The 22782-nt window shown below is 32.6% G+C and overlaps 2 protein-coding genes and 1 pseudogene across 3 annotated transcripts in view; 1 reads left to right on the top strand and 2 right to left on the bottom strand.

The window, feature by feature from the left end:
* Window positions 1-1210: 1210 nt before the first annotated feature.
* On the top strand, window positions 1211-2753 carry LOC131598623 (uncharacterized; annotated as a pseudogene).
* Window positions 2754-4210: 1457 nt separating this feature from the next.
* LOC131596584 (peroxisomal membrane protein 11A) lies at window positions 4211-7932 on the bottom strand. Of its 2 annotated transcripts, none has more exons than XM_058869284.1 (2): window positions 7038-7932; window positions 4211-6089 (listed from the first exon to the last, which is right to left on the bottom strand). In XM_058869284.1, the coding sequence occupies exon 1, from the start codon at window positions 7837-7839 to the stop codon at window positions 7045-7047; it is 795 nt and encodes a 264-aa protein (XP_058725267.1). In that variant the 5' UTR covers window positions 7840-7932; the 3' UTR covers window positions 4211-6089; window positions 7038-7044. The 2 variants fall into 2 exon arrangements, with proteins under 2 accessions (XP_058725267.1, XP_058725268.1); XM_058869285.1 differs by lacking the exon at window positions 4211-6089 and adding an exon at window positions 6104-6905.
* Window positions 7933-18924: 10992 nt separating this feature from the next.
* LOC131598622 (protein BRASSINAZOLE-RESISTANT 1-like) overlaps window positions 18925-22782 on the bottom strand; it is a 4860-nt gene continuing 1002 nt past the window's right edge. The window contains exon 2 of the mRNA XM_058871204.1: window positions 18925-19332. Coding sequence (XP_058727187.1) covers window positions 18925-19332 — 408 coding nt within the window. The remainder of the gene's footprint in view (window positions 19333-22782) is intronic.

The following is a 22782-nucleotide window of genomic DNA, read 5'->3' as shown; positions in this document are numbered from 1 at the left end:
TTTCCAATAAATGTGATTTCATTATTAATTATTAATTATAGTTATAAATTATAATAAATTGTGAATCATTCTCAAGAAGCCATTCTATATTCCCTTTTTGATCTCAACTACTTACACTCTCATTTTATATTCTTTTTTTATCTCAATCACTTATTCTCATTTTCTTTAACCCAGATCACCTCCTTAAAAAATTGACATATCAATTCATTATTAATAAATTGATTAATTGATTAGTAAATAAATTTTTCATCCCATTAAATTATAATAATTAAAAATCTATTTCATCAATTTAATTTATTTATTTTTATTATTTAATATTTTATTTTAGTTTATTATTAAATATTATAAAATAAATATTGACAAAATTTTATCAATAATATATATTATTAATCAATTTAATACAAATCAATCAATCATTTATTTATTTTTCTTCTCAATAAATACAATTTAATTATATATTATTAAATTATTTATTTATTGACATATCAACTTAATAATTTATTTACTAATCAATCAATCATTTATTTATTTTTCTACTCAATAAATACAATTTAATTAAGAATTATTATAATAGATTGTGATTTTTTTTACTAATAAGTGTAACATTTGTTTGGAATGTACAATCCAATAAGTTGTTATGTATTCCCTTTTTAATCTTAACCATATTGTTTTTTTAATTAATTTTTATTTTTAGTAAAAACATAAGATATATGCACTTATTGCTCAAACGATTCATTGAACGAAAAACCCTAAAGTTTGCCTACTTTACCTTCTCCCCCATTCTTTGAATCTAACCCTTCGTTTCTTCTCCATTTTTAATTTTAATTTTGCAGTTTTCAACTTCCAATGCAAATTCCAAAAACTCTACCAATTATTTGCACTTATTGTACCTATTCACATTGCCCTATCATGATTTTAGTACAAATAGATCCAACCTCCACATTTTTTCTATATTCTCCAAATTCTAAACAGAAAGGTTACATCAAGGTTCTTCAAACTTTAGGTATAGAAAATGTTCATTGGGAGTTCTTACCCCACATATATTTTCACGTTTTGACTTCCTCTATATCAATTAATTGTCTAAATTTTATCTTTTGCACTTTATGCAGAATGGCACTGTGTATTAGTATGATTTCCGACATTGTCCCTCCAAAACTGAATTGGCAGATCAAAGTTCGTGTACTAAGGTTGTGGAAAGTCCATTCTTGGAATGCACAAATATTGCTTTCAAGTTGTTGACAAAACTTTTAGAGATATTCTTAAATCCTCTAATCCTAATAGTAAAAATATTCCCTTTGGAGGTAAAGTAGTGGTTTTGGGTGGTGATTTTAGACAAATTCTTCCTGTTATACCAAAGGGAACAAGAGAAGATATTGTGCATGCCAGCATTAAGTCATCTTATCTATGGTATTTTTGTCAAGTAATGAAATTAACCAAGAACACGAGGCTTCAAACTGGATCGTCCGGATCCGATGTAACACAAATGAAGCAATTTTCAGATTGGTTGTTGAATATTGGAGAAGGAAAAATTGGTGAGGATAATGATGGAGGCTTAAACATTGAAATTCCATATGATATGATCATAAAAAATTCAGGAGACCCTATTGCTTCTATAGTTACTGATACTTATCCATCTTTCTTTGAGAATTTTCAAGACCCGCCATATTTTCAAGATAGGGCTATTTTGACACCAAAAAATGAAGTTGTTGAACTCATAAATGATTACATGTTATCTTTGATTCCTGGTGAAGTTAAAACATATTTGAGTTTTGATACACCATGTGAACAAAGTGAAACTCTTGATGGTCCATATAATATTCTTACTCCTGAATTATTGAATGTTGTCAAAGCTTCAGGCCTACCAAATCATGAATTGAAATTAAAGGTTGGTGTACCTATTATGTTGCTCAGAATTATTGACCAATCATCAGGATTATGTAATGGCACGCGTCTCATTATTACTCAATTGGGAAATTTTGTGCTTGGGCGAAGGTCATTTCTAGAAATAATATTGGCCAAAAAGTTTTTATTCCGAGGCTGTCATTGACTCCTTCTGACATGAGAATTCCATTCAAATTTCAGCGCAGACAGTTTCCTATATCTGTTTCTTTTACAATGACAATAAATAAGAGTCAAGGTCAATCTCTTAAACATGTTGGGATCTACCTTCCACAATATGTTTTTACCCATGGTCAGTTATATGTTGCAGTTTCTAGAGTTACTTCACGAGCTGGAAATATGAATAACGTACGTTACCTATTCTATGCTACATTATTATCAAATTTGATTTTTTTTATTTAAAAAATTATTTTATAGAGTTAATTTTCCTTCGCAGGTTTAGTCCATTGGTTGATTATGCTATCGAATGATATTCGGATGGTTAGAAATTTTTTTTACTTCAATACTTTTATATCTCAATATATAAATATATAAATAAATATATGATTTCATTAATTTGTGTGACGTTTACTTTTTTTTTTTAAAATAGGTGGATAGTGTCAATTACAAATTAGAAAGGTTTTGCTGCACATTACATACATATTGTGTAAGTTTGTTTAAATTGCTATTTTAATTCACTTTCAACATATGCATAATGAATTAGGTTATATGTCATTATCAATGCTGTAAAAAGTGTTACATTCTCTTTTATATTTATTCTTTTTGCTTTCAAGTTTCAAAGATTAATTTACTCTATTTTTGTTCAATTGCAGGAAAAGTCAGAGAAGGATAATTTATGTGAAAAAAAAATTTAAATAACAAGGTTTAAAAAAAAAATTACCAAAAAACAAGTTTTTCAAAAAATTTACCAAAGTGTCTAGGTTTTGAAGACCCCCTGGAGTATGCGCCAAATGAATTGGCGCATTAGTATAAAAATTAAGAGTATGCGCCAAATGGTTTGGCGCAAATGTGAAATTTTTTTTTATTTTTTTTTTTACTTTTCAACATTTACGCCAAATGAATTGGCTAACTCAAAAAATTTTATACTAATGCGCCAAATGGTTTGGCGCATACTCTAGGGGGTCCTGCAAAACCTAGACATTTTGGTAAATTTTTTGAATACCTTGTTTTTTATGTAATTTTTTTTATAAACATTGCTATTTAAATTTTTTCATCAATTTATGTTTCATGTTCTTATTGTATCAGTGGAATGTACTTTTTTTTTGTAGTATGAAAAAATATATATTTTTGTTATTTTCATACATTTATATTTTTACATAAAAATAAATATATATCCATATTTTGTCCCGCACGGGTAGAAGTACTAGTTGTTATTATAGGAGAATGTCAATTTTTAAGGTGAATGTCAATTTTTAATGGTGGTGTACATTAACATTATATAGGAGAATGAGAAGTCAATGTCGCCAAAATGTCAACTTTTATAATATATCTTGAATTTTCTCTCTTAGAATAATTTTTTTTACTCAAACAAACTCAAATCATATTATTAACTAAAAGTTATTCAATACAACGAGAAATTAAATTCAAAACACTACACGTAGTTTAGAAACTGACATATAGCATTTGAATTTGTTTGGCGCTTAACAAATTTCAACTAAAAGTTGAAATAGAAAAGTAGTAAATTTTTAATAGTATAAAAAATAATTAAGCTAAATTCAGAATTACCACTCTAATTAGTGTGAATTGCTTGCACCACCCACCATTTGCGAGTCATTCTAAAAAATAACCTGATTCATTTGCATCTGGATGACTACCTTCATCGCTTCTTTCGAGACCAAAGCTTTAGCCTTTATGATGAAAAAATATCAACATCGCATGATATTCTTGCATCGAAAAACATACCGCTAATATCTCTAAAACACAACCATTTATTTTTTGTTCTTTTTTTTTTTTGCTATTAAACCTCGCATCAACATTACATTTCATCCAACATACACTTGGTGGGTGCCACATAGTCGAAAGCTCATAAAGATCAATATCAGTAGAATTACGAAGTGTACAAGGATGGTGCAATTGGTCAACTAAAAGAGAATGGTGACATCGGGTCTCTCATGTGAATTCTAGTTTTTAGCATGTCGAGGGGGTTTAAAAGTCATGCTATTTTCAAACAGAGAAAAGGAGTGATGTAGTGTCGGTGTAAAATATTTTTACACTGTCAACCAATTACCACTCATGTATCCAATTAAACTATTTTTTTATTTAAAAAAAAATTAATAACGTGGAGTATTTATGATTTTCTATTGGAAGTGCACTACCTTTTAACTCTTTCAAATTTTACATTGTTTATACTAATATTTATTGAAGTTGGTTGGTAATAGAGAGTATAGTTAAAAATATATTTTAGAAATTTAAAAAAAAAAAAAGAGTTTTTGGAATTTTTTCAAATTAAAATAAATATTGTAAAAAAAATTATTATAAAAATGGGTGAATTCATGATGGATATCCACCCATAAAAATTGTGTTAATGGATTAGATGAATTTTATCTTTAATGAATGAATTAGATTGAATTTTTTTTAAAGATATTTTACTAGAATTCTTTTGATTTATCCATTAGCAATCTAATTCATATTCCTCCGATCCATATCATTTTTGCATGCTTAATCTTAGCCATATTATTGTTTGCTAACTATGAACATCCTTAATCTTAGCCACATTATTGTTTGCTAACTATGAACTTCTCTTTACCCAGTGTGATGTATCCATATCCATCATGTTACAATGGTTCATTTTCAACAAGATTCACACTAGAAAAGTTAAGGGAAACCCAATGACTTCATGAATACTTTCTCATTAAAATCAACAAGTATGAGGCAAGGAGCATTAATACTCTTGCAAATATTCTTTAGATGATCTCAGACAGATGTGCCAACAATATAAATAGGAAAATCATAAACAACTGTACAAAACCAATAATGTAATACCCTTTAGAAATGGTGAAGGTAATATTGTCCACAGCATCTATAAAAAAACATTTTTTTATTTTAAAGAAAACATTAAAAATTCACATTTTCCATCTTAGTGAAAGCACCATGAGTCTCATATAACAAAACCAAATGCTGTTGCTATAGTGAAAGGATAACAAACTACCAAACCCATTACTCTATCACCACTACAAACAAGCTGACTCTCCACAAAGCCTCCAACTTTTTACACCATATAGAATAGAGAACATATTAAACCCTTGACCTCTAGATAAATAGCCTCAATTGAGCTAATCCAAATATGATGCAATCTAACCAGGAGAGTTAATATCATTTTATAAGCTCAAACAATCAAATACTGTTCTAAAGATTTTGGCTAGTACAAAAGCAAGTTAGAATCACAATATTCCTGAGAATCAGATGCAGTTAATCTGTGGAAAGAAATATCTATGAAGTAATGTTGTAAATTGTAATTATTGCATATTCGTCCTAATGAAGTAGAGAGTGGTATCCAACTACTGTAAACAGTGTTATACTTACATAAGAATCCAGATAAACAGGCCCAAAAAAGTACAGAATATACTGAAACTTGACAGGAACAAAATATGATACTCTTTCTATTGTCTTAAGCAATATTACAGCCTCTATAATGACACTAAAAACCTATGTAAAGTAACTAAAATACAAAAGCTATGGCTAAAATTGCATTTGAAAAACTACAGGCATTTTTCTTATTTCATTTTTCCTTGGCAAATCAGAATCCACAAATTGAACAACAAAAGACTTCCACAATTACCATACTCCCAATTCTCCAATGTGATTGAGGGAAAAAATGAAACACCCCCAAACGAAGTTTAAGATTAAAGTATGAAAATCAGTCGGTAGCTATCATAACACCATGTAAAGAAGTTGATAGTTAGCAAACAACAATGTGACTAAGATAATGAAATAACTGTCCTTACTCCCACATGACTGAAACACCAAGTAAAAGTTACAGAACTATTCAAGAGAAATGCTCTTCTAAATCTGAAAATTTTATTAAGGTTACAGAAGATAGCTGCAAAACACTCTTTTGAACACAGGCTTCAAATCAAGTTTCACAAGCCTTCAAATCAATTCTTTTCCTTTTCTCTTCCAACTACAGTATTGTGATGTTATATAACACTTGTTACGAAAGAATCTATACTCTATTCCAGGCAATCTTCACACTATGTAAAGAGAAGTTCATAGTTAGCAAACAATAATGTGGCATAGATAATGAAATAACTATCCTTCAGCTCCCACATCACAGAAACATCAAGTAGAAGTTACAGAACTGTTTCACAAGAAAAATGCTCTTCTAAGTGTGTTAACTTTTTGAAAGATTTATGACAAGTGACATTGCATTATTACCCTGAAAAAGCTAGTAAAACACTATTTTGAACACACTCATCAAATCAAGTTTCCCAAGCTTTCAAATCAATTTCTTTCCTTTTCTCTTCCAATTTCAGTATGGTGTTGTTATATAACACTTTGTATGAAAGCATTCATCTTTCAATAGTGTGTACCAGCAATTCGTCTAACCATTTCATTAAAAATTTTACATCTCTCGACAGATATGCAAAAATTGACCATATAATCAAATACAACACAATATTGATTCTACTGTCAGGGTTTAACTAGAAAATGCATGCAATCACAATTGGAGCTGCACTAGCCAAATTAAACTGCAACACTCCCCAATATCAAAGATCACGGCAATATAAAAAAAAATCATGACTATTATATTGATCCTATAATCAAACTTTAAATTGAAAATGTCTGCATCCACGACATCAAGGTTTTTTATTAAGATGACTCTGCAGCCACGATTGAGACTTCACTAACACCATTAGACCATAACACTCTACGATATCAAGGGTTGCATCAATATCAATAAAATTTTGAGTACTATAATCTATCTTCGGTATAAACTACATATAACAAAGAAAATCCAGCAAGTTGCAAAATCATCTCAATCAACCACTATATATTAAACCAAAATTCTGCAAAAAAACCATTGTAAGCTGTAACAAGATGTAACCATTTTATTTATGGATTATTGTTAACTGAGATAAATATACCACATTTTATTAAAAAAAATTGAGTCTAAAACTAAGTAACAAGATAGAACAAACCAGAAAGTCAGCAAGAAACCCAATTCTTGTGAGTACTAATAAGTGCTGACAAAAGCCCTGCAGAAGACAACACAATCGGCTTCGAAAACGGCGCCTTCCCATCCAAAATATCATCCAAAGCCATTAACCCATCAGCCAAATCCTGAACAATTGAAAACCTCTTCATCAATTTCTTCTCTCTCAATTTACCTAACTTCAATTCCTTCTCTCCAAAATCATCCCCTCTCAAACCCTCAATCTCAATGCTCGATTTCAAACAACCTTCTTCCTCGATAATAACCCCCAAATCCCTAACTTTCATCGCCACACTCCCGAAATAACCAACAAATTCCGCATAAGCGCTTATCTTCGTCAAAATTTTCGACCGCTTCGGATCGATCAACCCGGTTTTCGCCAACCAAACGAATTGCTCAACGAAAAAGTACAATCCCTCGCTACCGTAAGCGATCACGGACACGATCAACTCCCTCGTGGAATCCACGCGCGCGTTACGCAGCGCGTTGAGGTCTTGAACGAATTTGCCTAATCGGAACGCTTTTCGGCTCACGCCGACGCTAGATTCGAAGCTTTTGAGACGGTGGGAGAGGTTCGGGTCCAAAGGAAGGATTGACGAAGCGACGATCAGCTTCGTGACGTAACGGCAAATCTTGAGAAGCTTGTCGACGCCGTCACGTTTGGCGAGGTATGCTTCCAGATGGGTTAGTAAGTCTCGTTGTTTTGGTTTGGAGGAAATAACGGCGTTAGTTGGTGGTGGTAGGTTCGGTTTGGGGTTCGGTGACGGAGCAGCAGGGTCGGATTCCATAGCTGCTTCGAAATGGAGAAACGAAGGAACGATAGAAACAGAGAAAATGCATAATATGAGTCAATTCCATGTCAGTTGAACCAATCTTCATTTCCAATTAATTTCTTTTTCTGTGTTACTATTTTTTATTCTTATTTTTAAATGCTAAAATATTGTAATGTTTTTTTGTAAGAAAAAGAAATATATATTAAAATGAGTACTAAGGTACTCAACCAAATACAGAAAATTTTAACAATACCCCATATTTATCTCTCTACCACTGCATTGAAATTTTTTTTACTAAAATAAAAAGTTTATTATTTCTGTTATTTTCATTTTTTCACCTTTCTATTATTTATTCTGATAAAGAAAAATATTATTATATCAGAATATTTTTTGAAGTATCTCAGTTGAATATTATTTGTACTTCAAAAATTAAGCAAAGTTGTCATATTGAAACATTTTTTAAGGTTAAAGGTATTAAAAATAGAGTTTAAAGATAATGCACTGTCAGTGTAAATCAGTTTTACACATACAACCAATCAAAATGCTTTAATTTGCCATGTAATTACAGTTTTTTAAAATTAAAAATAGACTTTATTCTGATGCATGTCTCTCATTGGTTGACAGTGTAAAAATATTTTACACTGTCAGTGCATTTCCTTTTTTCCTTTAAAAAGATGCAGGATATCCTTAAAAAAAATGTTTTTGCTAAAAAAAAATTTAATAAATTTAAGCAACAATTCAAAATTGGATTTTTTTTTTAGGATAAGCACTATTTTCAAAAAAATGACGTAAATAAATAATGTTTTAAAAAAATTATATAAAATGATCATTTTTTTTATTTATTTTATACATTGTTGTCATCCTAGGTGTTGAATATACCTAAAAAAGAGACCAAGTCGCCGTGGCGACAACACATAAATTTACTTCTTTTTTTAAAATTGGGGCGGTTCAAAACCGCCGCAAAATTATTTTTTTTAATTTTGTAAATGGTGACGGTTCAAAACAGTCGCAATTTATTACTCTTTAAAAATTTAAATTTGTTGCGGCTTTAAACCACCACAATTTACAAAAATTTAAGTGTTGTCGCCACATGGGGTGGCGACTTGGTCTCTTTTTTATGGTATTCGTCACCTAAGATGACAACAATGTGTAAAATGAGTGAAAAAATTGTCATTTATATTTTTTTTTTTGAAATATTGGTTATTTATGCAATTTTTTGAAAATAGTGGTTATTCTAAAAAGGGTTAAATACTGTTCACCCCCTGTCAAATTAGCAAGATTTGGTTTTCCCCCTTATTAAAAAAAATTTTAATATACATAATCCCCCAGACATGCCTTATTGAGGGAGATTCCCTCAGACATGCCTACGTGTAATGGATCTTCTTGCTTATGTGGCTGGTTGTGACACGGTGGCAAGGTCTCCTCATATTTCTTCATCCTTATATACATAATCCCCCTTGATATTTTAGGGTTTAACATTGTTAGAAACTTGAAATGGGGAAGAAGAAGCGTGCGTGTAAGAATAATGTTCCGCCACCGTCAAAGGCCAACAAACCGCCGTCACAGTCCAAGCAAAGGAAGAAAAAGGAGCAGGAGGCGGTAAAGTCCAAGACGGAGAAGCAAGTCAGGCATGCAAACAAGAACGAAGAAGGAGGAACCTCCGTTCGTGATGAGGAGGTATGTGTGGCTAGTCTTTCGTTTTTTCAGTTAAGATTAGGGTAAATGCTGGGTTTTTGTAATGTATGATTATTCTGATTTCAGTTTAACGATAAGTTCAGTGCTGTACTCCAATATGGTGGGGAGTTTATGTTTCTGAACGACGGTCGTACAATTTATAGAGGTGGTATGTCGTCGTTAGTTTCGGAACTCCGTTTAGAAGAGTTTACCTTGGATAGTATACATAGGTTGGTGATGGGTTGGGGTTACCGTGAAGGGACGTATAGAATATGGACTCTAATTCGTGAAATATGTGAAGATTATTTTCATATTAGAAAGGATGACGATTGTTATGACTTTGCTGCATATAACTGTGCGAATCGAATAGACGGGGAAATTTTTATAGAGCATGATGTTGTAGATATGGGAGCAACAGTAAGACTTCCTAGGTGTGTTAATGAGGTTGGTGAGATGGAAGGAAGTGATGAAGATGAGGTTGAGGGGTTAGGTGATAGTGAAGATGAGAGGGCCACTGCGCTTGTTGATGGTTTTGAGGGGGTAGATATAAGTTTACCACAGAAAGAGATCCCAAAGGTTGCTGAATATGTTAGTGTTAGTAAAGAGAAATTACTTTTATCAGTGGGGTATGGAATTCAACTCCCTAGATGAATTTAGGTATGCCATACGTGAATGGTCTGTATTAAATGGGAGACAAATTACTTTTACCAAAAATGAAAGACACAGGGTTAGGGTGGTGTGCAGGGCCAATTGTGGGTTTTTAATGCTATGCTCCAAAGTGGGCCACAAGAGGACATTTGCTATAAAAACCATTGTAGACAAACGCACTTGTGCTAGGGTTTTAGACAATAAATCTGCAAATTCAAGGTGGGTGGCTAAGATTGTTTTGAAGAAGATGCAGACCTCACAGGATGTCAGAATCACTGATATTATACAAGATCTGAGGCAAAATTACTCTGTAGGTATAACTGTTTGTAGGGCTTGGAAAGCAAAACTCATAGCCAAGAAGATGTTGGAGGGAGATGCAGATAGGCAATATGCAATATTGAAGAGGTATGCTGCAGAGTTATTAAGGGCCAGCCCTGGAAACACTTTGGCTATAACTGTTGAAAGGCCTAATCTAACAATCCCACCAAGATTTGGTTGCTTCTATTTCTGCTTTGAGGGATGTAAAAAGGGTTTCATTAATGGATGTAGGCCCTTTGTGGGAGTGGATGGCTGCCATCTTAAAACAAAGTATGGTGGTCAGTTGCTAATTGTTGTAGGGAGGGACCCTAATGATCAGTATTTTCCACTTGCTTTTGGGGTTGTGGAGACAGAAACAAAAGAAAGCTAGAAGTGGTTCTTGGAGCTGTTGATGAATGATGTGGGCCAGAGCAACAGATATGTGTTCATATCAGACCAACAAAAGGTATGTTTTCATGAGACTTTTGTCAACCTCTATAGTTATTGTTGTGTGTTACTAATGTAATTCAACTTGCAGGGTCTTGTTGCAGTCTTTGAAGAGATGTTTGAAAGAATTGAGCACAGGGTTTGTTTAAGGCATCTATGTGCCAATTTCAAGAAAAAATTTGGAGGGGGTGCACTCATTAGAGATCTAATGATGGAGGCTGCAAAAGCCACTTACTACCAAGGCTGGTTCCAAAAGATGAATGAATTAAAGTTGATAGATCTTGATGCCTGGACATGGTTAATGGGTGTTCCTCCAAAATCATGGTGTAAGCATGCTTTTTCCTTTTACCCTAAATGTGATGTACTAATGAATAACATATCTGAATCATTTAATGCTACCATTTTAAGTGTAAGAGACAAACCTATTTTGACCATGTGTGAGTGGATTAGGCTGTACTTGATGAATAGATGTTCTGCTCATCAGCCAAACTAAAAAAATGGCCTCATAAAGTAATGCCAATACCTAGGAAGAGGCTTGATAAAGAAGTCATGCTAAGTGGGCACTGGTTGCCCACTTGGGCAATGGAAGAGACCTTTGAGGTGAATCATTCATATAATGGTCAGAAGTTTGTAGTTGACATTGCTAAGAGAAGTTGTAGTTGTAATTTCTGGGAGCTAGTTGGCATCCCTTGTACACATGTTATTGCTGCTCTATCTTTCAGACAACAGAATCCAGAAGATTTTGTAGACAGTTGTTATCATAGGGACAAGTATGCCATATGTTATAGTTTTGCTATAAGTCCAATAAATGGTGAAGAAATGTGGCCTGAAGTAGAAGCTGATCCAATAATGCCCCCCATGTACAAGAGAGGTCCTGGCAGGCCTAAGAAATTAAGGATTAGAGAGTATGGAGAAGAAGGTGATAGAAGAAGGAGATTACCAGGTGTGTCTTATAGGTGCACCATTTGTGACAAATTTGGTCACAATGCTCAAACTTGCAAAAGCACAACTCAGAATCCCAATGCACTTAAAAGAAAGGTATGTCTAGTCCCTATCACAACTCGAACTGTTTTTTCAACCTGTATATGAAATTAACAAATGTTGTTCTTCATTCATGTAGAAAAAAGTTAAGTTGGATGCTCAAACTGTTGCAACTCATGAAGCTGAATCTGGTGCAACTGATGTAGCCCAAACTGCTGCAACAGATGGAGTTCAAACTGCTGCAACTCATGAAGCTGAATATGGTGCAACTGATGTAGCCCAAACTGCTGCAACAGATGGAGTTCAAACTGAGACACATCATACTGATTTTTTTGGAGACATCACTGATGATGTGATCTCAAGCCTGCCAGACTTTAACTCTACCCAATGCTCTGCTGTGGATGGAACCTCACAAAGGATAGGTAAGAAAAAGATGTCACCTACCAAGCCAATCAAGAGGAGGACAAGTGAAAGACAGAAGTTGTTCTGGTTTAAAAAACCATTAACTGGCCCAGGTGCTAGCTCTGACCAACCATTATCAGTGACTGATGAAGAGAACAATGATGAGTCAAGGCGTGGGAAGAAGAAATTGAAGAAGAAGTATTAAGTCATGATTATGTATAAGTCCTAGTTATGTATAATGCTAGTGAACTTTAATATTTTGTTTATGTCATTTTTTTATGGTACAATGATGATGTATTTTGGTACAATGTTGGTACAATGGTACAATGGTTGTCCATTTGTTATCCATTTTGTCTGTTAAGTAATTTTATGCTACATTATCAACCAAACTTTTCAACAAATTATAAGAATTTAATGAATCATACTAAATCACATTAATTGAACAACCAAAACACATTACATTGCATATAACTGTAGGTTACATCTTTTGTCTCAAATATGAATTCATTTCATTACATACATGTGTACATTACACCAAACAAAAACCAAGACATGAACAATGCCACTTTCAGATGGGAAATGCTTCTCTTCAAAACAGCCTGCTTCAATTTGGTTTTTTCCAGAATTCCTTCCATCAACTTAACCTTCATATTTGCCAATTCACAGTCCTTGCATAAATGTTCCGAACTGCTGATTTCGTCATCCCAAATAAAAAAATCACAACTATTCTCCATCTGCAACAATTACAAAACAGCAATCTTATTCAATTTTCAGTAAACCCATTTAACAAAAAAATGAAATAACTAAAACCTTACTCCTGCATTCTTGCACTTCCAGAATTTCCGTCCGCGATTCTTCGACGTCTTGGCTACCCACATCTTCATGGGACGACTGCATCCACATGTGGGGATCTTCATATTCACGTTGGAGATGTAGGAATTGCAGCTACCGATACTTTTACTGGATTCCATTTCCACAGGTGAGAGTATGAACGAAGAGAGGATGAAGCAACTGGAATCACGAAGAAGAGATTGCGTAACCCTAAAATTTGGGAATAAACCCACTCACGTTGAAACCGAAGAAATTGAAGGAGCAACAATGGAAGAAAATCAGAATGAATACCATCGTGAACCCTAAATCCCAAATTATATGAGGAGACCTTGCCACCGTGTCACAACCAGCCACATAAGCAAGAAGATCCATTACACGTAGGCATGTCTGATGGAATCTCCCTCAATAAGGTTTCCCTCTGGAGAATCTTTATTTGTTAAGGGGCAAAGGCTAAAAAAAATTTAATAAGGGGGAAAACCGAATCTCGCTAATTTGGTAGGGGGGTGATTAGTATTTAACCCTTCTAAAAATAATATCTCAAAATTGAGGCCTAAAATAACGAAATTGTTTAGATGTGTGCTTAACATGCGGAGTGATATTTCAACTATAAGAACGTTTTAAAAGCGTCGTCTATTTAATTTAAGTCACGCTTTTAAACTGTTGTGGAAACTCACTTTTGGAAAAAAAAACACTATCCAGAACACTTTTTAATGATGTCCGGTCTTAATAATACACCTAATTAGAACATTTTAAAAATGGTTTCGATATGATAATTTTGTTTTCATTTTTTGAAAAATGAATGTTATTCAAACAGAACACTTTCATAAAGTGTTTCGGTATGACAATATTTTTCTGTATCGAATTCCAAAACATAAATGATGGAAAAATAATAAAATGAGACAAATAAATTATTTATATGAGGGTATTTTGGTCAAATTATTTTGAGTTAATACAACTTTACCTCATGTAATGTAGACAATTTTGACTTTACCACCACAATATATATTTTTTTGGATTCCCCTCTAAGCGTACAAATTAAATATTGAATCTGGGGGTAAATAAAAAAAGGATTATTACCATTTTACCCCCTTTTATATATAGGTCATTTCTGGTTTACCCTAGTAATTTTTTTTAAAAAACAACCTTGTCGTTTCAAAATACTAACAATTTAGTCCCTAAAGTCTAAATCCGCAGAAAACCTGCGGTTTTTTACTTCAGGGGCCAAATTGTTAGTATTTAAAAATGGCGAGGTTGTTTTTCAAAAAAAAAATTACAAGGGGGTAAACCAGAAATGACCTATATGACAAGGGGGTAAAATAGTAATAATTTAATATATATTATAGGGTTAATACCTATTTTCACCCCTGCCATATGGGGTTGGTTTGAAAAATCCCCTGCCAAAAAAAAAGTTGCAAGAATTCCCCTAACATTTGAAGATTTTCTCGTTTTAAACCTTGTAAAATTTTTGTTTTTAAAACCAACCTTGCCATTTGAAGATTCATTCATTTTAAACCCTATAATCTTGTAGATTATGTCATTTTAAACCCTCTGGAATATGACGGATAAGGTTGATTTTACTAAAAAATAATAATTTACATGGTTCAAAATGATAGAGTCCTTCAAGTGGCAAGGTTGGTTTTAAAAACAAATTTTTTTCAAGGTTTAAAACGAGAGAATCTTCAAATGTTAGGGGAATTCTTGCAATTTTTTTTTGGCAGGGGGATTTTTCAAACCAACCCCATATGGCAGGGGTGAAAATAGGTATTAACCCTATATTATAAGAGTAACTTGTGCACTTAGGGAGCAAGAGACATAGATTTTAACGTTTCAAGGGGGTGATCCAATTTTTTTTACAGGGGGTAAAACGAATTTGCCTTTATTACAGGGAGTATTGTATGTTTAACCCAATAATTTTTAATGCAAGGATAGAGGAATAGATATGGAAGTATGGGGTAAAGTTTTCCCAAATACAAAAGAGAAAGAAGAAAAAGATACAAAAGATTGTTTAGCACAAACCAATCTCATAAATACAACGAGAGGGATTTAAACCAAAATAAAATCTTGTTAATATTCAAGAGCTTTCCTTTGAATAAGATTGCATTCTTACCGCGCTACAAAATTCAAATAACTGCAATCTCTAATATCTATTCTTGATCTCACAAATTGAAGAAGAATCAAAGAATTTAAAATTATCCAAAATTGAACCAAACAAAGGAATCTCCTGAATTTCCAACAAGTTCAACACAACAAGCCAAAATAATATTGTAATGGTAATATGATTCTTTAAAAGAAAGTTTTGCAATATGTGTAAATTCAATGTAATTGTACATTCCAAAATTGTGATATTTAGCCCGAAACGGGTTAAATAGCCGGGATGGACTTACCATCTTGGATTCTGGAAAGCTGCCTCCAATAGCTCGTGTTAAGGTCAGAAAGATAACACCCAAGGAAATATAATTCAGTAACTCCACACAATGAAATAAATGGAGTTACAATTTAGTAATGCTACTGAAAAATTAAAAAGTACAACCGCTAGCCATTGTGAGGAGTTCTAGTACTATGAAATAGGAAAATGGTGAGTACTACTCAACCCCAACATAGAGAGAAGGAATAAAACTCACCAGATATTTTTCCACCCTTATCCATGATGATTCCTACTCTTTTTATGCTAATCTAAGGCATATTTTCTGTTTGACATTCTCTTTCTTGCCCCTCTCCCCAATTGCTCTAAACTCGCATCATTTGCCATTTATCCTTAGTGGTTATTTGCATTCAAATTTTTTATTTTGTTATTTGTATCCTCATGATTAATTTCAAATATTACATTACTTCCTCCGTTGAAGTTAACCTTGTCCTCAAGGTTAAGGTTAGGATAATTTTCTTCGAATTCAGACTAATTTTCCCAAGTTATATTTATTTAAGATCTCATTCTAATAACATTTTAGTACACTCATCTAGATTAATTTTAGGATTAAAAATAACCTTTGGACTTAAGTTTTGTTTAGAATATTTTGTTGACTTAGTGTGTGTAGAAATTAAAATTTTTAGTTTGTTTTTGTCACACTTTCATATTGATTTTATGGATTATTGATGCTTTTGCTTAATTATTTTTGCTTCATTTTTCTTGTTAGAAAATCCATAATAAATTGACCTATAATTTTCATAGGTTCCCTTAGGCATCTTTTGGTTTAATTAGTAAAATACCACTATTTGGTTGATTAAATTAAAATAGTATTTTAGGTCATAAACAAAAAACGAGCATGCTCTCTTAGGACTTTTTTCTTATAAAAAATTTATAAAAAAAACAGGTACAACAATTTGCATGATAACATTAGGATCAATTTCCCATTTTTCACCATTTTTCTTCTCTTTTTTTTTCTTTTGTTCATTAAAACTACTTTTTTTGCAAGTAAATTCAAATATACTAAAAAATACAATGTGATTCGTACGCCACGAGTCTTAAGCAAATGAAGAAGAATGAGATGGTGTATTCCTATCCTAATTTTGAATATCTTTGGATACAGGACGTATGACCCATTTGTCCAAAGTATTCACCTTCGTTCATAGACTATAGTGCGATTCAAATCAAGACAAGTTTTTGTAATTAAAGGATGAAAAAGGAATTTGTGGTGTATTCTTCCCGATTCCCCGTATATCTAGATATCCGCTGTATTAGGGGACCATCTTCTATATGTTTCTTAATAACTAACCTTCAACCCATCAAACTTTATTTTTTCCTTAGGGCTTTAAATCAAAAACCTTTTCAAAAAGGACATGTTATTTCCATTTTACCACAATACAAACTACACTTAAGACTCCTCACGTGCGAGCATACAAGCAAACGTTTAACTGCTAGAACACAGACGTTAACATCGTTCAATAAAAACAATCAACAAAAAAATATTTTCTACCCACAAACTATGAGACACTAATTTCTTTATTGCACTATGGAGCTACGTAGGCACTAGGTTTCAAAACCGAGGAGAGGACACTAATTAAAAACTTGTTTTTCCCCTTAATTAAATCCATCAATAACCATTAGCAATTAATCTTTAGATAACAACACCCTTACACGCAAAATAATCAAAACGGTTCCCGGGTGCTAATACATTCCCCTTATATAATCGATTCTCGAATCTGAATTTGGTTGCGAGATCATATCTTTTCACTTTTAGGAATTTTATCGATATTTTTCATTTCCTTTGGAATAAATAAATTTTGATGGCGATTCTATATTTTTTCACGAAGCGACATGAGGGACTTAACTTAAAGCTTGTCTGAGGGCTTAATAGAAATCCCGCCCAGGAGGTCTTACACATCGCTTGTGAAACTTACAGTCTCATCAGTTGGGCTTAATACATGCCATCACTTAAAGGATTTACTGAAAAAGAAAAAGAATTGGATGTTAAAAAATATGAAGAAAATATTGATGTGATTTTGGTTTTTCTATATTTGTTGGAGAAAATATGTGATTTGAGATGTTATTTTGAAAGTGAGGGGATGGAGATTGAAAAATAAGAGGATGAAGATTTAGAGTCTTCTAGGTTTGGTTTATAAGGAGGATCAGGGTTGGTGAAAGATAATAAGGATTTACTGAAAAAGAAAAAGAATTGGTGAAATTTTGTGATTTTCATAGACTTATGATGGAAAAAGAGGTTGGGAAAAGAGATTGATAATGATGATTGTTGAAAAGTGTTTTGTGGAGAAATCAAAGTTGTTTGGTGAGTGGTAAAAGAGGACTTTGGAGTGGTGGAATAAGCTTTAAGTATGGTGGAGATGAGTGACGAGAGAGTGAAAAATAATTTGAATATCTAAACATAACGTGTTTTCTCTCTTTACATCGTGGAAGTAGTTTAAATTAAAAGTGATTAGTGTAGCGTAGATTGCAGTCACCCGTCTGATTGATCTTGATGGTTAGTAATACTTTATGGGTAGAATTTTTGTTTTAGGGGAGAATTGAGGAACACGTGTTTCTTATCACACCTCCTTCTTTCACCTCTGGGTCTTTCGTCGTGTGCTTTTTGGGAGTATGAAGAACATTTGTAAATGATTTTGACTTTTATGTTTTTTTTTTTTAGAAAAGATTTGACTGGAGATGTTGTTTTGAAGGTGAGAGGGATAAAGACCATAGAATACAAGAGAATCAAGATTTATAACATTCATAATTTATTTTAGAAGAAAGATACTTTGTGAAAGATATTATGGATGTGCCGAAAAAGAACAACAATTGATAAAAAAATTATATTTTTTTCTTTCTAAATTTGTTGGAGAAATGAAATGATTTTAAAGGTTAAAAGACAATATATTTTTATATAGTATTTTATAATATATACTATTGTTAAAAATATAATATTCTATAGTGTATTTAAATGTTTTATTAAATTTTATATGTATATATATAATATGGAAAATAAAAAGACCACATAGATATACTTTTAAAAGGAAAAAAATACTCCCAAATTAAAAGAATTAATACGATATAATTTTCTGTTATTCAAAATATATTTTCTATAAATTCACTTTTAACAAAAATCTTTTACCTTAAAATATTTTCTTACCGTAAAATTAACCACTGCATAATATAAAAGAATTCTTGTACTTAACTCGATAGGTTGTGCTAGAATATAATACATAACATCATTTAACAAAAAAACCAAAAAAGGAAGCAAAGTACAAAACCATCCACAATCGGAGAAATAAATCATTCATGAATAAAAAAAACATACCCAAAACAAGTTGGACAAATTACTAAAACCATCAAACGCAATCTTGTCGTCTCATCCTCACATAACTTAAATCATGTAAAACTTCCATAGCAACCTAATCCCTTCCTTTCCCAATTCCAAGTGTGAGTTCCAAATCAATCAACCTTTCATCCTGATTTTCTTTTTCAATCCTAGGTTGTACTTGAACCCCAAATATTTTGAAAGATGAAGTAGTTGGCACCTTGAATGGAGATTGTGCAAAAGGTTGGAACTTCATTGGGGTATCAATGTTTTGGTGTTTGGGGCTAGCTGGGGTAGAAGATGCGCCAAAAGGGTAGACAGTAGATGTCACAGGGGCACTGTTTGAAATCATCTCAGAAGAAAATTTCATAGGAGTCAATTGGTATGAAGGAATTGGAGTTGGAAAAGATGGAGGAACAAGAGTTGGATTTTGAGAGTAAGTGAAAGGGATAGTTCTGGTGGAGGTGCCTGCATCATTGTATAATGGAGGCTTGCAATTACCCTATTTACAAAAGTAAAAATAAAATCAATATTACTTATCATACATACAGTAATATTGTAACTAAAGGAGTAAAATCAAACTCAACATGTTTAATATTTCATATGTCCAGCCTTTGACGTTATTCACCATTGATTTTTCAATCTTTTTTAGGACAACTTAGAAAGATTATATCTTCAATATAAGTTGAATTTGGGTATTCAGTTTCAATTTATAATAAACACATAACCTCTCTAACTTCTTATGGAGTAGAGAGAAGTGAAAAAACTATAAATAATAATGTCGAAGGCTAAATGTGGTTAGAGTACTACATAAAATATTAAAATACTGATGAAAGAGACTACCATATCCAGAAGGTATAATCCAATTTGAGGCTACAATTCAAACACAATTAAAATTTCTTAGGGATACCGCTACAAAATAAAGCAATTACTTCAAATGCAAGTAATATTAAAGAGAAATCTTAAAATCCAATCAACAAAGTGTAGCTAACTGTTGATAGCTATGCAACTAACTGATACTAGTCTGTTAGGATAACTATAAATTAGCCTTAAACTTTGTTATGAAAGTGCTAGTCTATGGTCAATTATGCACTCACTAGATTCTACTATAAGTAACTTTGTACTTTTCCTTTCAAAGATAATGAAGTTCTATTCTTCCTAATCATTTTCAAACTTTGTTACCTTGATCCCTAAAGTCGAGTCTCCTACTCATTTGGGGGATTTCTGATCTATTTCTATAGTGGACTTTCTTTATAAGCTTGTCTCCAAAGTGTTGGCATCCAGACTAGTGTGATGGATAAGTTGGTATCCTTTAATCAATCATCATTTTTCAATGGAAGGCGTTTGGTTGATGGGGTGGTTGTTATTGATATGTTGGTGGATGTGGATAAAAAGAATTAAAAAAAATCAGACTTATTTTCAAGGTGGATTTTGAGAAAGTGTATGATTCAGTAAGTTGGAGTTTTCTGAACTATATGCTTGGGAGGTCTGGTTTCTATGATAAGTGGAGATATTTGATAAGAATGTGTGTGTGTGTGTTTTGATAATCTTGATGTGTTAGTTAATGGGTGTACTGCTAGTGAGATTAGTATTCAAAGAGGGTTGAAGCAGGTCGACCCTTTAGCTTCTTTTCTATTTTTGTTAGTGGCTAAGGGTTTAGGTGGTTTATTTAAAAAGGCAGTGGATCTTAATCTTTATTCTGGTATTAAGGTGGGAACCTCTAACTATGTCATCTATCATCTTCCATATGAAGATGACACTCTTTTTGAACAAGGGTGAGGTTGATAATATGTGGTTTATTAAGGTTGCTCTTCGGGGATTCGAGCTTTCATCGTGTCTTCGAGTCAACATTGCTAAGAGTGGTCTTGTTAGAGTAAATATGGATTATGAGTTCATGGGTTTGGAAAGAGACTTTATTCACTGCAATCTAGGTTTTTTTTTTTCTTTTAAGCATCTTGGTTTACCAGTAGAGTCTGATCATCACCTTGAAACAACTTGGGAACTCCTTTTAAATCATGTCTCTAGGCGACTGCACTTTTGAAAGCACATGTATGATAATCTCGGAGAAAAAGCGATACACTTAATTTGGTTCTTAATATTATCCAAATTATTTTTCTTATTCTTCCTTAGATTTTCTCTTTAGGTTTAAAAGAAGTTAGTTAGAATTTAGAGGATATTTTTGTGGTGATGGGTCAACGAAGATTCTAATATTTATTAAGTCAGTTAGTCTAATGTGTGTAAACTTAAGGAGATAAGTGTGTTAAGGGTTCGATATATCCGTTTAGTAAACTTAGCTTTATTAAGTAAATGAAGATTAAGGGTGGTTTCAGGATCGAAAGATCTATGAGCGGTTATCCTAGCTTCCAAATATGGATTTGGTAGTGTCTACTCTTTCTTGGGAGGTTGATCTCTTTACTTGGTTGTCTTCCATCTGGTGGAAAGACGTGTCTTTGTTAGGTCTAAAGTAGGTGATTAAACTAGTTATTTTTTGGATGGCCTTTTTAGAAGAGTGGTTATATACCTACAAACCTCTTTTTGGGACGACCCTTGGGTGAGGTACTCCTCTTAGGGTTAGGTTTCTTAGTTTATACACTATCTCCAATCAGGTTGATAAGTCTATTGCTGAGGTTGAGGTTTTACTGGATGAGGTGTTTCACTAAGAACTTAGATAGAGGAACCCTCTTTTTGTGTATGAGAAGGAAATGGTCAACAATCTCTTTCCCTTATATAGATGTGCTCCCATATCAAGATCCTCGTCGATGGTGGTGTAGACATGCCAAAGACGACATGTTTACGTGTTTTCAACTTATTTTTCTCTTGTTGATTTAGCATTATCTTCTACATACCATTTTATAAAATGGGCTCCATTTTTTCACTTATTTGGGACAATTAGGCACATTCTAAAGTGGTGGTGTGTTCTTGGCAACTCTTGTAAGATATGACACCTACCAGGGTTAATCTTTTAACTGGTGGGTTATTGTGGTTCCTAAGGGTGTGAAGTGTCCTATGTATAGGGGGACAAGTTTAGTTCCCATTTGTTTATTACATGTGAGTTGGAGGTAACCCATTAATATATAATATTTAGATGAATAAGGTGGGGTTTAATTATTTTTAATGATTTTCTTTTCGTTTTTGAATTGTGTTATTTACTTGCGAGAGGTTTCTAAGACTAGATGTGGTTTCTTTTTACTAATTTGGCACACAATAGTTTGGGCGATTTGGAAATCCTAGAAAGATGTGGTCTTTACAAAAAAAGTCTATATTTGTGGATGAGGTGGAAGATAAAACCATCTTCCTTGATTGGAAATGGTTCCAAGGCATGTATGTGATTACCTCTTGTGTTTTCTCAAATTGACTTGGCAACACTATTCTCTATTTGGGCCAGTAGTAGTTTAAGAGTCTTTGCCGGATCCTTTCTTGGAGTGTTCTTGGTGTTTTCTGGTGTTTTTGGTTTCTATCAATCGTGGTTTTTGGAGGCTCAGACCTAACATTTACTCCCAATTATCTAGTGTTATCTCTCATTAATTTTGCTTCCCTCTTTCTCTAGGATGTTTTGGTTTTATGTTGTATTGTATTTTTCTTCTTATTATTTTTTACTCTTTTGGGGTGAAAATGGTTAGGCTTGGTATTTCTGATACCTCTACTTGTCTGCTTTTTGTACTTTTGTATATATATTCAAACATCTACCAAACCAAAGGTTACCATTAAAAAATAGATATAATTCAAACATCTACCAAACCAAAGGTTACCATTAAAAAATAGATATAATTCAAACCTCTACCAAACTAAAGGTTGATTCGTCTCTCATAAAATGAAAAAATGAACATAAAACATTTATTACCATTAACACTTGATTTTTTTACTAAATCTAATCACATAGGAAAGGTATCATACTCATAATTAAATTGAAGCCAAAATATTAGATATATAAGTTAGAAAAATGAAAATATAG

Source organism: Vicia villosa, linkage group LG4 (genome assembly GCF_029867415.1).
Source record: "Vicia villosa cultivar HV-30 ecotype Madison, WI linkage group LG4, Vvil1.0, whole genome shotgun sequence".
Classification (NCBI taxonomy): Eukaryota; Viridiplantae; Streptophyta; class Magnoliopsida; order Fabales; family Fabaceae; genus Vicia; species Vicia villosa.
Note: the sequence above shows the minus strand (reverse complement) of the source record. Positions and strands in the feature narration are given on the sequence as shown.